This window comes from Fistularia commersonii, chromosome 14 (assembly GCF_037954325.1).
Source record: "Fistularia commersonii isolate RoL2024-O1a breed Wild chromosome 14, RoL_Fcom_v1.0, whole genome shotgun sequence".
Classification (NCBI taxonomy): Eukaryota; Metazoa; Chordata; class Actinopteri; order Syngnathiformes; family Fistulariidae; genus Fistularia; species Fistularia commersonii.
In genome coordinates this window covers 9050786-9068631 of record NC_141297.1, presented here as the reverse complement: position 1 = coordinate 9068631, position 17846 = coordinate 9050786, and the positions used below count along the sequence as shown (strand labels likewise).

The following is a 17846-nucleotide window of genomic DNA, read 5'->3' as shown; positions in this document are numbered from 1 at the left end:
TTGACCCCACACTTGCTGAATGTGTAGCAGTAGCTCTTGAAAAAAGGATAAATTCACGCAGTGTTTCTGTAAACCTTAAAAAAAAAATCTGTTCGTTATGATGAAGCAGTAAATCATTATGACTAATTGTGATTCTTGTGAGATCCTCTTGTATATTAGTCAAATGCCAGAAACCATAAAACAACCAGACTGCTCAGACTGGATTGATGAGTTTCTTGTTTATTTGTGGTTGAGTATATACTGTATATATGTGATACTGTGATCGCATGGTGGGCGTCATTGGGCGTCTCCTGCCCAGCTGAGACAGCTGAGATATGCGCGGTACAGATAAATAATGAGAATTGGTTGTTGTTTGAACATGCTATATGGTTTTGTAAACAAATTCATATTATTGGAATTTATTATTGTAGATATATATATATATATATATATATATATATATTAGTTATGGTACGTACTCAATGTAAGAGGGTTGACAATCAATCCACTGAATAGTTCCCTGACTCAGCCATTGCTTGTGAATACAGTAACGTCAGAGTATATGCAATAACTTTTGCATATAAAATATTTTGATAATACTGGAGGGAATAAGTGTGTACATCAGAGCTTCCCTTGCCTATTTTATTTTGCCAGTTATCATCAGATTTGGTTGTCTGAAAACCTTGGTTGAAATGTCCAGCAGAGAACGTTAGAAAATCCCACAGGATTTCTTTGAAAGCACTTGACCAATCAAAGTGCTCCAAACATCTCATCCATCCGAAAGTGTCTGTGACTGATATAGAACCTTGAAAGCTATATCCTCTCTCAAGTTTATGTTCTAATGGAGCCAGCAAGCTCAAAAATCGCCAAAGATCTTTTCTTTATTCCCAAGTGTCTACGATCTGTCAAAGAAATGTTTCTTCCTACCTGTTATCAAAACATGAGACCAGTTACTGAGCTGCCTTTTAAGTCATCTTCTGTGGCAGTCAGACTGAAAATTCAAAATAATTAATTTGATATGACATTTGGTCAAAACATTTTATTATGATATACCTTTTTTTTTCTTTAAGATCCTTTCTTATGAAAAGCTGTACACATTTTAAATGCATTCGTCTTTCTTGCGAATTTGACATCTATGTTACTTTATATATCATCATTCTGACTTGTTAAGCAAACAAAGGAAAATAACATAATCTCTTGGACTTGTATAAATAGAACTTTAAAGAAAGAGAATTTCACTGCTGTGAAATAACTATGGCAGCAAGATTTGAAGTTATATTCACACATCATGAGAGTCTTAATGCGTCCTTGTCGATTGCGGTCAGAAAGGGTTATGTGTGAGTTTGTTTTAGCTCTGTTGAACTGAATAATAAAGTGAGAGTGTTTATTGATTTACTGTAGGAGGAGCCAATGGGAAGTATTCAGAATGTATGTTAAATCACATGGCAAAGTCAGTGACACAGCAGCGGTTTCCGTCGCTTAGCATCAGACGCACTGTATGGCCTCGTTTGCAGCCCTTTATATAGGGCTCTCCCTGGATTTTTCAAACATCGTCTCATTCAGCGTTCATTCCCCAGTGAACTGTTCTATTTTGCTTTATGTGTCTTCTCATATCACCTACTGTATTGTGGAAGTAGAACAGAAGTATGGTACCAGTAAGGATGGGATTTGCCAAAAGGGGGGATGAGGGAGATGGAGAGTGATTCTAATGAAATTGCAAACCAAGTGGAATCTTTTCATACACTTCCAGGTCACAGCAGTGAGCCTGATGATGGCAGGTACAAGTACACTTGAGAGCTTGGCCTGCAATTTCATAGAACTGGCCCAAATCAAAATTCCTATCTCATCAATGTTGAGAACAATTTTAACAGGTCAGTTATGTTGAAATTTCCCTGCAGTCACCAGTGCATTATTTTACATGCACAATGTTCTCAGACAGACTGTGATGGAATGATGTACTGTATATTAATAGATGCAAGCAATGATTTGCTAGTGCAACTCAACCTTCTGGCAATCGCTCACCATGGCAACAAATTTACTTTCAGCTGTAGACATACTGTAAAATGCCATCAGTTTTTAATGTTCATATAGTTGTTGCTACATGAAAAAAAATCCAAGATCTTGAAACTGTTTGCAATTCATATCAGTCTGCTGTTGCAGTGCTTCCTAATTATGCCCATAGCCAAGTGTTTCAGTTATTTTGTTCAACCACTTAGTTTCTCAAATCCACCCTGCTCCTTTGGCTGACTGCCTGCCTATATTCATATTGATTTGCCCTGTGTCTGAGGGGGCACAAAGTTTTGTAGCTCCTCAGGCAGCTCTGGGTTTGATATAAACATGTGCTTTGAGATTCACATGGTGCTCAGCCCTCATGTATTTTTCCTTATCTAGTGATAAACGTATGGCTATTTTTATGGTTAACGATTCATCAAATAGTTATAATATAAACATTTCCTTGCTGTTCCGTTCCAAGCCCATGTTGGCATGGAACAAAGGCTTTACTCGTGTTTGTTTTCTTCCCTGTAGGAAGTGAGCAGCAGATTGACTTTGGACCTGAGTCTTTGTTTGTGTACTCTAAGGAAATCTATCATACTTCAGGAGCTCTGAAGCTGTGGGTCTGTTGTTGAGCAGAGTATATTAATAGTGTGTAGACATCAACATACCCATGTTTGAATTCAACTTTATTACTTTGGATATATGTGAATATACTGTATATGTATGCGTATTAAAGACTGAAATTGTATGGACCTTCAAACTATTTTAAAGCTGTGTCATCAGCACTACATTTATCTTTATCACCATCATTACTCATTGTTAAATTATGTTTCAGCTTTGAGGCCCCTGGTTCTTTATGTGCTGGGATGTCCTGTGACATGCAGGTCACATTCCGTCCTGCAGTAAGTAACAACACTCATGGATTTTACATGTATTGGATAAATAATGCATCAAGAAACTGCTACATTATGGGATTTTTAATGTATTGTATTCATAGCGACTATGTCACCACACTTGGGAGTTTGGTCTCAAAGAATTAAAAGGCTCAGTCAAGTACAAACCATAGCAATTAGGTAGAAATGTGGGACATTCTACTTTTCTTATGAACAGCAACTTTTTGTAATCTAATTATGGCAGCAAAGATGTATAAACAATATGTTGTTTTTGTTTGTTTCCAGTACATTTTGTCTGTTTTTGTTTTCTTAAAACATTTTGTTATGGTAAATGTGTATGTTTGCCAAGTTAATCATGTTTTGGCCAGCAAAAACAGGAGCAGCATGTTTATGCAATGTTGAACTATTCTTTGGCGAGCACAGAGAAACCGTCTCCAAGAAAATTAAGACAACTGCAAATGAGCTAGAAATGAGCATACACACAAAACTAATGTAATCATAGAATTTTGACCACTGCATTTTGGTCAATGATACTGTTTGATTTTTTTAAATGCTTATATAATCTTTGATCTTTGCAGATCAATGAGGACCTGGCAGGAGAGGTCAAGTTTGCATCAGCATTAGGTCCCTTTTCTGTACCCATCAGATGCACCATCAAGAAGTGTCACGTAAGTAGTAAGCCATGGTAGTACTTGTTGTACATTCTCGTTACATAAATTACAAACAAGCACAGCCAAACAACGTTATTCCTTTCCATTCTCATGCCCTAGTTTATTTCTCACATTATCTTAAATCTGTCCATTTTAGAAGGACTCATTTTGGATTTCTTGTCAGAAAATCTAATCTAAGAAAGCAAGTCTAAACGGATTTTGTCTGAGATATACAATCGTTTCTTCGATACACCTTGTTACTGTAATGCATCAGAAACCCTTTAATAATCATTACAATCAATCACAGTACACTATATACTGTAAGTATCTGTACTGGCTATTCGACTACCCCATTTATATTCTCCAGCTAGTCATTCCAGATATATAATTCTAATAATGTAATTCTCATGAGAGGATGCACTCCAAATGGCAGGTGTTTGTATCTGATGCTGATTTCTGTGTGCGAACAAATTTTTTCTCCAGCTGGAGGTCAACAGCCAATTTATTGACTTTGGGTCGCATACAGTGGGCCAGACTATTTCACGGACTATCACCTTGACTAACAAGGGTGCACTGGCCACTCTCTTCAGCTTGGACACATCCACACATCTCAGTCCAGAAAATCACCATATTCAGATCCCTTCCAAAGTCCAAAGCCAGGTCAGACTGACAATATGAGTTGTAAGAGACCCACCATCTTTGATTGCATAATGAAGTAAATGTGTTGTATTTTAATAATAGTGTATTTGTTCAATTTGTTCAATAACAGTTTTACTTGTGTAACTTCTGATGTTTTTAAGTTGTATATTTGGCAACACGTTGCAATACTTAAACTACTGTTTGAAAGTTGAATTAGCAAGTGATGACAGATAAGGATAGCATCAAATGAATATCGAATGAATCATTTCATTGTTGTGGATTAGCATTATCAGCTCAAAACCCTTTCACACATCAATCAAACTTGTATGAATATTTGCAGGAAGAAAGAGATCAAAATACAGCATCTGCATCAACAGGCACTGGAGGAATCCATCTGGAGAAGAATCTGTCTGAAGCGATGAACCAAAAACAACCAGGTAAATACTGTTTGTTGTATACAGACAGTAATTCATACATGGGTACTTTTCTCTTTACCTAATTGATACATTGTATTTCTTTTTCATTACCATCTCTCGGTGTGTAATGACATTTGACAAAGTCAGCATGAGATTTTTTTTCAAATATAACATTACATTTGGAACTAATCTCAACAAACTGACTTTGATCCTGTGGTGGAATTCTACTCTTAACAACAAGTCTGGAGCCATAATCTACTGTGTATTTTATTGGCCAAGATCAGTAGTCGGCATTAACTGACTGAATTAGCATTACCCCTGGAAATCTAAGGCTGGTAAGAGGTTAAGGGGATCTAGGGTAAAAAGCAGCTACCTGATGTTATTGTAGTTTTTATATTTAAGACTTTTCAATTTCTTCAACTTGAACATTGTTTGGTGTCACACAGAAATGTTAGGTTCCCTGTGTTTCTTCAAGTAACCCAATATGGACCTCAGTGGAAAAGGTTAAAGCACCCCTATTGAAGTCTGTAATAGGACAGAATATTAAAAAGTTACAAACAATGTCCGATATTTTGTGGAAGCCTTTACCGTCTATGGACAATATATACATTTTATTTGTAATTACAACTGGGAGCATGATTTAAAGGAGAAAAGAATCTAGCTTTTTCACTTATGCCTTCTATTTTAAAATAAATATTTGGTATTGTGTTATTTTTGGGTGAAAAAAGACTGAACAGGCTTTTGAATTTTCTGCATAGATAAGTAAACAAAGATACACAAAAGGCTGAAGGCTCACCTAGCACTCCCAGCAGGTAGCACAAAGGTATTGTCTGTATAATGTTTTTAAGATTGGAAGTCTGCATCGCTGCACTTGGTACTTTCTTCGTCTGATGCTTTGATAAGTAGTTCAAGCAGTTCATTCTTTGGTCTCTGCTTGGTTGGTTTTGGAAGGGTCTCCATTGAAGTGGCACAGTTTTTTTTCCTGCATTATGGGGTAAAGCTGTCTTATCTTTGGCACATGTTTAGATAACTGGTGTTGCTTTTTGGACTGAAGCTGACAGCAGTTGACATTTAATCCTTGTGCTTCTCCCTAAAGGCATTGATCACTTGTTAGCAGTACACTCTTGAAATTGCCTTAATAAATATTGCCATTAAATAGCTGTTCATGCTCCTAATCCCCAGAATTCCCTTTTTGCTTTCACTGAGTGCCACCATGAGGCCAACACTTTCAACTTTTGTAAAACTGTGGTGTGCTTCTTTAGTATAGTTTAGCTTCGTTAAGTTTAAAATTTCATGTGGAGTGTCTTAACGATCAGGAGATATCACAAATAAACTAAACTAAACTTACAGGTGCAGAAGCTGTCACTTTGGAGTGTTCCTTTTCCAATGAGGATGCTAAAATGGATGAGAGCCAGTTTTACTCCAGTGACATAAGACTTGGAAATGTAAGTATTTAAGTAAGTATAGTACATGCATTAATTAGCATTACAAATTAACATTAATCATGTATTCGTCTAACTAACAATGACAGTAATGTCCTCGCAATAACCAAGATTATGTCTGCATGATGCTGGCAAGTAGTCAACTATGATGTATGTAATGCAGTTAAATTTCTTTATTTATATTATAATGCAATCGTTATTTATTTGAAATCCCTCTGCCCCGTGTCATTCTACTTCAACATTATATATTGTTTTGATAGAATATTGAAAAAGATTTGAGTATTCCTAAAGAGAGAGAATGTTTCCTGGTGAGAGTGCCAGAGTATAAAAAGGCAGCAGGAATTCTATAATTTTAATTAAATTTAATTCATTATGCAAAATTCCTAGTGCATGCTGGCATTTTGTCACAGAACAAAAGGTCAGTAATTGTTCATTCCCAAGAGAAAATGTCAGAGGTCACCATTATCATTAAGTAATCATGATCTCACTGTCATGAATTGCAAATTTCCACTTTGTCTTTAAAAATATGTTATTCATTCACTGATTGCCCTGTAAGATAGAACTTTATTAATTCCTTGGGAGACCATTAGGGAAATTATGGATACATATTTGCTGTATAGTATTTGTCTGCACTTATTAGGGGATATAGACTTGATCAGTGCTTTTGCTTGATTTTTTTTTCATCAGTGTAATAAGCTCTTTAGTATTCGTCCTGTCCTGGTCTTCGTATCTGCAGATTTTAGCATCATGCATGCTCTGTGTCTGAAAAAACAGGCTACTATCTGTCTCTCTTGTCTGAATCTCTGCCTGCCTTGTGGCCTATCCTAAGTTCTCGAGTTGTTAAGGGTTCATTACATCTCTCTGGTGGGAGCCTAATGGTGCATTACCTCTCCCTCTGTGCCTGTTACGGCTGTGCATTGTGTGTGTGCAAGAATCCCTGTGGCTGGATCATTGTTATTCTGACTGATACTTTCACATTTGTGTCTAGAGACTAGTACGTTGAATGTTGAGTATCAGACTTGTATGGGCTTGTAACACATCTGTATTGTTTTTATTGTTGTTCTTGACTCTTGGTGTTATATTAAGGTTGCCTATCTGATTGGTATATGTATAGAAACAGTGGTCTAATTGTGGTAAAAATTGTATCACTGTGCCTGATTTTGCAAATCCAGCCCTGGTATAGTTTGTCTCGACATAAAGGCGGATAATTTCATAAGAAATGCAAACCAGGAGCAGGCAACCTTGGCAACATGTTGTTTTTTGTTTTGTTTCAGGGTTTTTTTCAAAGATCAAATTGATTTAATATGTCACAGAATTACTGTATTTTGATTTTTCCAAACATATAAATGAATTTGTGAGGGTTAAAAAATGGCAGAAATATATCCTACATTCAGATTCAAAACTACCTAAATGGTGATAACAGCTTAAAGTATATGTATGGATTTAATCAATCTGATACAGCATTGGGTTAGAGTTACAGTTAGGGTTAGGGTTAGTATACTTTGGCACTTTCCCCTACAGGACCTTGTACAGGGAGTGCAATAGTGCTGTAGCATTGGGGGCAAGGTGGTGGCAAAAGTGTCCCGTTCCCAGGAACTCCTGCAGGGTCCTCACCGTGAATTTAACAACCTTGGGGATTTTATGACCACGTCTACCTCAGATGGGAATGACACAGCCCAATCCTAGGTCACTCAATGTCCCAGAAAGTCAGTAGTAGTTAACCCGGACTGGAACTTAGCTGGGTTGATGATCAGTCCATGCAGGCTCAGACAGTTCCACATTGTGAGGCTTACTATTATTCTCAGGAACTCAAAAAGTCTGAAAGGGGTAATCACTAACATTTTTGGGACACCTCTTGGGTGGACAGGCACTTGGTGGTATCCACAGACAAGGCACACATTCAATAAAATTGTTGTGTCATCTAGGCATTAAAACAGGTGGGCAAAAGGTGGCATTGTGGTGTTCCTCTCTGTCCTCGCTTTACGGTACAATATAAAAATAGTAGGCTGCTTGTGCAGCGGAAAGTCAACAAGCAGGACGTCAACTTTGCCAGCCTGGGAGAGCACAGTAGAGAGTCTGATAATGTTCATTCTGTACTACTGAGAGAGGAGGTATGTGAACAAAAAGTTGTGGCATCACGCAGGCAGTTTTTCCACATCCAGCAGCAGTCCGTTGAATTAAAAAAGCACACCCAGTAGCAGGATGGCTGTAATAAATTCACAGCTAAGCCGTTGACTGCTGAAACACTTGACAGTTTATACCCTCCTTCAGATGAGAGAAGGGGAAATTGGACCATTTGAAAGCGTCAAACTGGTTATCATCTTCAGTCCGACTATTCCAGGAGAAGCCAAGCTGAACTTCTGTATAAGATTCTCTGAATCAACCAGCAAACCAGTAAGATTCAAAATATTTATCAATTAGTGAACATCTTAGTAACATTCATTATTATTATTCACTGTGTGTACATTTTGATCCAAATAGATACCCATTCAGGTCAGGGGTGTAGCTGTCAGCCTCCCTGTATCAATGGTTAACCCCGACATTGACATGAAGATCTGCATGTTTGACCACCTCTATAAAGACACTATAACAGTTCATAGCAGGTAGGTATGCTTACTTTTAATGGCTATTAATGTTAGGAAGTGTGAATGTTGTGTTTTGGCAATCAAATATGAATGTATAATTGATTAAACAATTTTTTTCTGTACTGTTCTCCTTTCCTATAATCCTTCAAATCCCTTCCTTAATTAATGACGTAGTCATTAAATTAAACATTTATTATTTGTCATAAGTTATTTGCCAATGACCCCTGGCATTCAACATGAATCAAAAATCAAATCAGATATAGCAAGGAATTATACTATACAGTATCTTTTCTCTTCTCCTGAACACCTCAGATAGTTGTTGTTGTTTTCTTCATACATGCATAAGAATTAAATTAATAAATGTCTGTATTTGCTTTGTGATTTATGAATTATTGCAACCCCATTTGAATGGAACATAGCTAAGATCATTTGTTTTTGCTGGATTAATATGCCTAATTGCCTAAGTCATTTTAAATAGTAGATTATGAAATTATATCATCAAAGAAGATTTTGAAACCCTGAGTATATTTACATTTTAGTTTGAGATATTCCAATTTTATTTTTTTTCATACTTAACTCTGTTCCAATAACCTTGGAACTGAGTGTGGAATATACAATGAACTTGTTATTAATCATGCTTGCTTTCATAAGCATACATTACTAAAACTCCCTCACATTATCAGCAGCTGCCAAAACATTTTCCATTAAAAAGATGGTAAATAGAAAGCTCTGAAAAATGACAGGACCCTCTTACTTTTTGAATTATACAACGTAAAACTAATGGGCTATCTCTAATTGGGATAATAAAACATGCCAGCATAATTAAAAATGCATGAGATAAATATGCATTAGCTTCTAAATGTGCCAAAACAAAGGATGATTCAAGGGACCAAGCACTAAGCTGAAATCATCGTAATCCTCTCTGGGCCTTACAATGACACGGAACTGAAGTAAATCCTTTTTTACCGAAGATTCAATACATTATCATACACACTGGAGGTTAAGAGCATACTGGGGTCCTTAACATTTGCAGGCGTGCAGTTCTCCACCTAGCCAATCACTTTGTCACATCATGTGTGGGAGGGAGTCCGTGTGTGGGGGTGGAGGATTTGTCACAACTGCCATCTGGTGTGCACATGTGACAACAAGACGATGACAGCATCAGTGTCAATACCAGAAGGGGAAAAAAAAAAAGTTAATACTAGCACGAGCAAACTGTGAAAAATGTCACTCTGCTTCCAAGGCAATAATTTGGACACAGAATAGTTTGGCAGGTTTGTGGTGGGGTGGACAAAAAGCTGCTGCTTTCATCATACAATTTGTCACTTTTTCCCTCAAGTTGATAAGTTCCGAAGTCCACCATAGTTATTTTCTTTCTCCAAAAGTACAAAGCCCAATTGAAAATGTCACTATGTTCTGTTGGCCAGTGATTTGAATAGTTGTATGTGTCAAAAGAATTTTGAAGAGGCATTCAATTGTGCAAAGACTGCCTTTTGCTTGTCACAAGAACCCAAAGGGGTATTGTTACATTATGCGCTTTCTCACACCTGATCAGGGTCACTAAAACAGAACCAACCAGTTGTTTTACACCATCTCAATGCCTTCTGCACTTTAGAACTTCTGTTCACTCAAATTATGGCCCGTACGTTTGAGTCATGAATAATGCAAGACAATGAATTTCGGAAAGACAATATGTGCCAATCAGTTCCACCTTGGTTATCTGTAAATTTTTGAATTAAATTTAGACTGTACAGCGGACACCTGCGTTATGGGAACGGTTGCCTTAGATAGTCACAATTGGATATCTCTTTAGGTTTCAGAGCCTCTGAAGAGGCAAACACAACCACCTGGCTGTTGTTATTGATAAAGGCACCGCTGTGAAAGCTTTATATTTTGTATGCTTATTCAGAAATCTGTCACCACTCTCACTTTAGCTTCAGAGTCGCTAAACAAAAGATTGCTTTGTTTTGCTTTGTCAGACTTTTGGCATGAAAGATAATATTTCTTTTAGATTAAGGAATCTTGTTTGATTTCATTTCTCTAATTTTTCTCAATTTCTCTCTTCCCCATCACATTCCCAATTCCCATTTGCCAAAAATGTTGATTTTTCAGGGCAAAGGACAATGACCACTTTAACCCAGTGTGTCATCAATTGCATCTGCATGAACGGTTTCTTATTATTTGAATTACTAAACTCGTGTACTGAAACATAAATAAAGTTCATTTGGAAGCAAATTATCCGTGCATGTTAAGTCGCCTTTCAAATCATTAAATTAGTCACAGTCAGTCATTTGTTCGAAAAAGACAAGATCAGCTCAATTCCCTCTTTAATTAAAATGCCTAATTGCCTTAAAGGATATATCCATGAACATTCCTCTTGAGAGAGAGAGAGCTCTGAAGGTTATCATTTGGACAGAATGAAGATAGCCACATAATATCCCTGAGTGTCCCAGAGAGTCCTTGCCTCGAGGAAACAACCATCTGGTTGACCTCACTGCTCAAAGTGGGTCATTTCATTTTTGAGGGGGATCAAAAAAATGAAGGTTGCCTCAGTCTATCTGCCCAAAGCTCTTATTGTTACATGTTGCTTTTAGGATCAAAACAGACACAAAACATATGCCATCACTGTATTCCCTTTTTTGCAAGCAGAATATAATTTTTCAACATGTTTGTACCGTCATCATTTTAGAAAGGTGCAAAAGTGTGGGCTGGTGTTGGATGCGTTTGAGAATTCCCAAGGTGAAGAGCCATTTATATCTCGAGCTTCAGCTATAAGTGAGGCTTGTAGCCTCAGGCAACAACCGTCTGTTGAAGTTCCTGGAAACTGGGTCACCTGAATTTTATGGATCTTTACTGTACATCATTCAATAGAAGGCAATTTATACAGGTGTCATGCAACAAAAGGTTGTTTTATCAACCTTACTTATGAAATGTGCACTGCGATGCATCCTCAACAAAACTCTTGTCATATGTACATCAAGGATCGAGAACCTTTATTGTCCTTATTCATATGCATAATGAAATTTTGATTGGTCACGTTTGGCTGGCAGGCAGACACCTTACAATAAGCCACAACACTTAAATAGCAGATAACACATTGCAATAGACGGACCACCATAAATAGTTAATATTATAAATGGAGATAAAGCCATTGTAGCATAAATAGGCAAATATTAGAGTAGCAAGAATCAACAAAAAGTCTTGGGCCTTAGTCCATTAAACTAGGAATTTTTCACTTTTGCAACCTCAACAGGGCTCAAACCTGGTAAAGATAAAAAGATATTTAAAAAAAAAAACACATGAAGCCGCATCAAGCCATTGCGTATGTACATCCCGCCATGTTGATAGCTGTCAAGTTTTTTGCTAACATTTGTCGAAGCAGTTTGTACCAAAGTTACAAGTACAACATGACATGTTGTTTGAAGTTTCATTGTTATGAAGTCAAATCTATAAAATTGTCTGTCATCAAATAACAATCATGGGTTACGTTATAGGGTATGTTATCTTGGAGAATCCCTGCGCAAGTCGATCAGCACCCTATAACACAGTGGCATCTCATTTACATCAAACATTATTATAAACCTCTCATTAACCTGATGTCAAATGGTACAGATCATTGTGGTCAGAAAATATTAGTGCTCGAACTATTTTTCCCTCAATATACCATTTAAGGTAATATATTTTGGTGTAAATTTGTTTTATATATGTTTTCCATAGCTGCACAAATCACATTCAGCTGGCTCGTTTCTGGAGAAAAGCATTCAAGATTCACGATTTGAAGATTCAAAGTGTACTGTCACATGCTCAGTGTAGAAATGTATTTCCCTGTGCAGTGAAATCCCTCCTTTGCTGCCTGCAGTGCATTCGGATATGAACTGATGAGAAATAATGATAGTAAACATTATTATAAATAATATGAATGTGACTAGTTCGGCAATGCGATAAGGCATTTGAGTTCAATGTTTGTGTATCGAAATTAAGCCATATCTCTTTTTAATGACAGTACCAGTATAGCCTTGAAGCTGACCTTTGAGGTTTGCCTGGAAATGAAGAAACACATGGAGATTCAGCCAAGGTCAGGCTATATCCAGCCTCAATCAAGCTTTACTGCTCAGCTCAAGTTCCTGCCAAGGTAAGAAAGGACACACAGAGAATGCAATGATAATGGAATCAGTGGAGCATTTATAATCTTATTTTGGACTGTAAGCTTGTTAAGATTTTATCAAGCCTTTAATGAAAGATCAAAAAACTTCTCACCAAGGGAAATATGAAATGTCTTTTGGAACTGCAGTCTAGACTTCTATCCGTCAAAACAGGAGATGACTGTTGGATTGCTAAAACAAACTGAAATAGGTTTAAGTAAGTATACCATGCAGAGAATCCCCCTGTCCCCCCTATTTTCCCCCTTCTGGAAAATAAACATATTGGTTGCAGTACATATTAACCCTATTTTAAAACAATGATTGCACTCACCTAGTTAACTGCTCATATCTATAAATTCTTCACTGATGTTAAAGGAGTTAAGCACACCCTGAAACACTATCATTGGTTTGTAAATAGATGCATACTTAACCTGATTTATTGGTGGAAGCAAGTGAAAGTGCAGTGAAAATTTATCAAAGAAGAGCAAATCAGAGATTACACAGTTGCTTCCTGTTGGACCCTTCACAGGAGTTAAAGCCGTGTAGTTGACTTTGGGTGCCGTGTTTTCTTGCTAAGCTGAACTCACAAATAAAGAGGATGAAGTAATGTGATGAAGGTTTGACAATTTTCATGGTAGACTGCATTCCAATCAAAGTTGTAAATCCATATATTTGTGTTAGCTCTTCAGACTTTGGATCTAAATGCATCTAAATGCAACACATATGACGCATGGATCATATAATATAATCATACGGATCATATGGGTGATGTAATCATAGTGCTGCTGCAAATAGCTGCTGTTTCAAAAATTACACTTTGTTCACAATTGAACAGAAAGCAAATGTGTTATTGAGATACTGATCAAGGTAGGAGGGGCAGCCTTCACAATTGTTTTGTCTGTATCATACCAAAAAAGCAAAAACCGCATCCAGTTGAGTAAGTAAAGTAGAAATCTAATCAGAACAGTGTCTGCTAGATAAAGCAAATCTGTTGCTGTCTTTTTACATTTTCGAATGTCTGTTTTAAAAAGAAAGATGAAGGGCAAGTAACAGGCAGCTACATGAAGCACTGCTTCGGCATACCTGCACGCACACATGAAGGCCTCTAATTGTGCTTTCTAATGATTTTGAAGGACAAGGTAATTCTTTCTACAACAATACAGGTTCTATATTTAGATGGAGAGGCAGGAGTTGAACTGCAGATTGAATGCCAGCAGAGCGGACAAGGGACCCCTGGGGCGAATCTGAGAGGCGTTCAATATGTAAAAACTCAGCGTGGGTGCTAGTATGTTACTGCTACTCACCCTTTTTTTCCCTTCACAGTTCTGCAGCTATATGTATTGATAGCTGTGAAGATATGCCTTGAGAGTAAAGAGATGTTTTCTTTGTACGTGGCACAGTAAGGGACACACAGTCATCGTTCAACAGCAGGGCAGGAGGGGAAAGTTGGAAAATGGCAGTAATCTGCTTTAGTGAATCAGCAGAGCTTTAATGCGAGGATTAAAGTGCAACATTACTTGTGCTGCTGCTGAGACGATCCAGCATTCACTAACAGCCACAGCTTCCACCCCCTCCCCACTCCTTCTGTATCATAACCCCCCCTCGCCTTTTTTTTTCCTGTCTTCTCCCACTCTCACACATACTTTTCGTTTTCTTGGCCTTTCGCCTCTCTGCTTAACTACACTTTCTTGGTCTTTACAGTCCTTTCTCTATGCACGCCTTCATATCCCACTCTAACTTCACATCTATTCTGTCGCTTTCTGTTATTTTCAAACTCCTCTCATCCCTCTATGCATCCATCATCCACCACTGCTTATACACTGGCCCTGATTTTTTGCTTACATAACCTAAGTGACCAGACCCAGTTCCCTGTGCTCTCACTGACAACAATGAGTTATGGAGTATTATGGAGGGTAGTTCTGGCTGTAAATGGGTGTGTTTGTACCCTCAGCAAGTCTTCTGTACACTTGTTTGACTAAAGCGCATACTAAATGAAACAACGATTTCAGCAGAAAATTTGGAATGCCCTGGCCACCTTGTGTGTAAAACATGTAATCAGCATTGTTATTCTGAATCACTTAGTATCTGTCAGCCATTTTAGGCTCTGTTAATGGTGTTCTTGCATCTCCCCACCAGTTTAAGACTAGAATAGAAAATTCCTTTAATCATCCCACAGCGGGGAAATTTAAATTCAATTTCAATTAACCACTATAAGTGTTGTGCAACATGGAGTTGTTTCTTTAAATCATCAACTATTGTTTTCTCAACTAAAATATCCATGTGATTATCTTAGTTATCTGTTCGAGTTTGTGAGTCTACATAAACATTAAGCTGATTTTGTCTCAATATTTTCACCTATAAGCCTTATACTTGCCTCCGTTCGCAATGGGTCAGTAGTTGTCAAGAACAATTTCTTCCTCACTATTTGCCTCAATAAGTTTAATGTTATTACATTTGAAGTGTTTGTTCCTGGACCTTTAAGGTGCACGATTTTATTGAAAAATTATTATTAAGACAAAATTGGCCTTTTTTGATTAGTTAAAGTTGTTTATAAGTCTTTGTGACCCTTGTGTTACATCTCTGACCTTACAGTTACCTCACATCAATCGAACTAACAGCAAGTAACACAAACAAGCGTTCATTGTGGTTGACAACGCAATGGCCACTCAATGCCATGTCACAACAAATCACTGCAAGCTATGAAGTTTCATGCTGTGCAGCCACTTGTGAAAATAGACAGCCTCACCCACAGGACAACCATTATGTGCGCTTGCGGTTTTAAAATTGCTGTCTTGCAAACAAAACAATTAGTAAAGGCATTTTAGCTGAGGCCAAAACTAGAGACAATTGCATATGGGGGCTGTCCTTACTAGTCCTCATGCAACAAGCAGATTCCTCTAATGACCACAACAAGAAGGTAAAGTGTGTGTCACATAATGTACATGGTGAGATAAATCACACTAGGAATTGCACAAATGTATGTATCCAGCAAATCAGTGAGCTGTGTTCATGTATGTGGCTTCTCCGTCACACTTGGATATCACCTTTCAGTCTATTGATGTTTGTAGGTTTGTTTTTGTGTGATGTTGTGGCAGTGTGTCATTTAAAATGGTATTGCCAAGACCAGCTAGCCAGATTCTATGATTGGATTTTCAGATCCTCATTAGCAGCATTGCTGTCACTCCCTGTCTCATCCACACACTCAGATGTTGTTACATCGTGATTCTGAAATGACTCATAGCTTTTATCCCTTACATAGGTGTCAGCTTCCTGTTTTCTCTGGCATTCAGGAGAAGATGAACATATTGTTACTTTCTGCTCTGACAGATTATACTCAACCAGCCCACACCTCTACCGGCCTTTCTTCACCTCATCCCTTTCACTGTCTTCCTCCCATTTTCAGTGTCACCATTCAACCCACACTTCAACCCATATATCTAGACAATCGTTTTCTATACCACATAATCCCCCATCTACAATATCAAGGCCAATGGTTCACAGTATGTGATCCTGTTCAGCTAAGAGGACTGTGGGACATTTTTACACATGACCCACTTATACTTTAATACATTTCTTGATTTGGCACTTAAACTCTTCAGTATGTCATGCCAGAGCCCATCATCCTTACATGTGGTGGCCAAATTAAATTGTTCAAGTCAATGAAAAAATTGAGATTTTAACAATGCTGAAACTCATGATAGATGTTCTGTTAACTTCACCTTGTAAAGGTCCTGGATTTAAATCTAACTGACGCAAAAATAGGGAGATAGTGGCATATTGAAATTAACAGGGTAAACAACACAACCAAACCCTGTGACCTGGGTATGGAACTGGTTGTATTTCGTCCTCAAATAGACAGGAAAAAAGTAACTTTTGAAATAATTCTAGTAATTCAGAATTGTGAAGAACAAGAAAAAAATTGGATTCCCTATTTTTCATGCAAACCTGATGTCACAACTATTCGAAAAGGATCCCTTGTATGAGGGGTTTTAGGTATAATCTCTGGAGAGCGTGGCAGCATGTCCCGCCGTGGCAGTGCCGGCTGATAAAAGGGAGATTACAAGGATGATTTTCGACACACTTGCTACAGATTACACAGAGCAGCTCAATTGGTACTTTGCCTGCAAATTCTGCCACTCCTACCAGTATATACAACTTTAATTGTGGGGTGAGTTGCAAAACATTAACAAACATAATAATGTGGTCAACACCACTTTGCAGGTTGATTTTGAGATCACTGCAATATTTACCCATCCATTTCTCCATAGTGAAATATCTCTAAGCTTCTTAATCCTTTTTGTAATCCTTTTCATAATCACTTTTTTAATGGTAAAGTGAAATCCAAGCAAGGGTTCATATTGAAACTGACTTTTTCTATCTGGCAAACAATTTTTGCTCCCATCAGCTGAAATATGGCCTCCACATGTCTACTTTCTACCAACCATTACAGCGAAAAGTCCTACCATATGATTTTTGAGGTGTCCCTCCGGATAATCACGTTTGAGTATTTAGGAGTATTAGGAAACTTAAATGAGGATGATTCATATGATCAAATGCATGGCGTTCTCCCAAGCTGATATAGCAATTCAAACTGAAATATGTCCAGATATGTGTTGAGGCACTACACTTCCACACATGTGTTACATCAGTGTGTTGTCATCTGCTAATCTCAGAATGATCTTGAAAGACTATAGACGGGAATTACTTTTGGTTGAGACAGTGGATAATCTGGCTGCAGACAAGAGGAACACACAAATAAATCTGCAGGACACTGACAAATCTAAAACCGCATCCATCCACAAAATTCACAGAGCATATGGGCCTGGCGACATCCCACCAGGCTTTTCCACTCTGCCCTGCCAAGCTAATTCAAGAGTGACTCTCCAGCAGCGATTCTATTAGAAGGCAGAATAAGAGTGCTTCCTTAAATACACACTCTGCTGTCATTGGCTGGTCTTATTTTCATTATTGACCTTTATAAATGCAGATATTTAATTCTGACATTTTAAAAAGTGACTTTTTAATCCGTCTTACTGGGTGCCGTGGTAGAAACCGTATATTTTACAACTGCACAGCGCAGCAATAACGCCTTTGGAATTTAAAAC

The 17846-nt window shown here is 37.7% G+C and overlaps 1 protein-coding gene across 1 annotated transcript in view; it reads left to right on the top strand.

Annotated features, from left to right (window-relative positions):
* Positions 1–17846, top strand: part of cfap74 (cilia and flagella associated protein 74) — a 44723-nt gene that overhangs the window by 12672 nt on the left and 14205 nt on the right. The window contains exons 15-22 of the mRNA XM_086159184.1: positions 2810–2876; positions 3446–3535; positions 4001–4177; positions 4497–4593; positions 5923–6017; positions 8286–8408; positions 8496–8617; positions 12603–12731. Of these exons, the coding sequence (XP_086015310.1) occupies positions 2810–2876; positions 3446–3535; positions 4001–4177; positions 4497–4593; positions 5923–6017; positions 8286–8408; positions 8496–8617; positions 12603–12731 (900 nt within the window). The remainder of the gene's footprint in view (positions 1–2809; positions 2877–3445; positions 3536–4000; positions 4178–4496; positions 4594–5922; positions 6018–8285; positions 8409–8495; positions 8618–12602; positions 12732–17846) is intronic.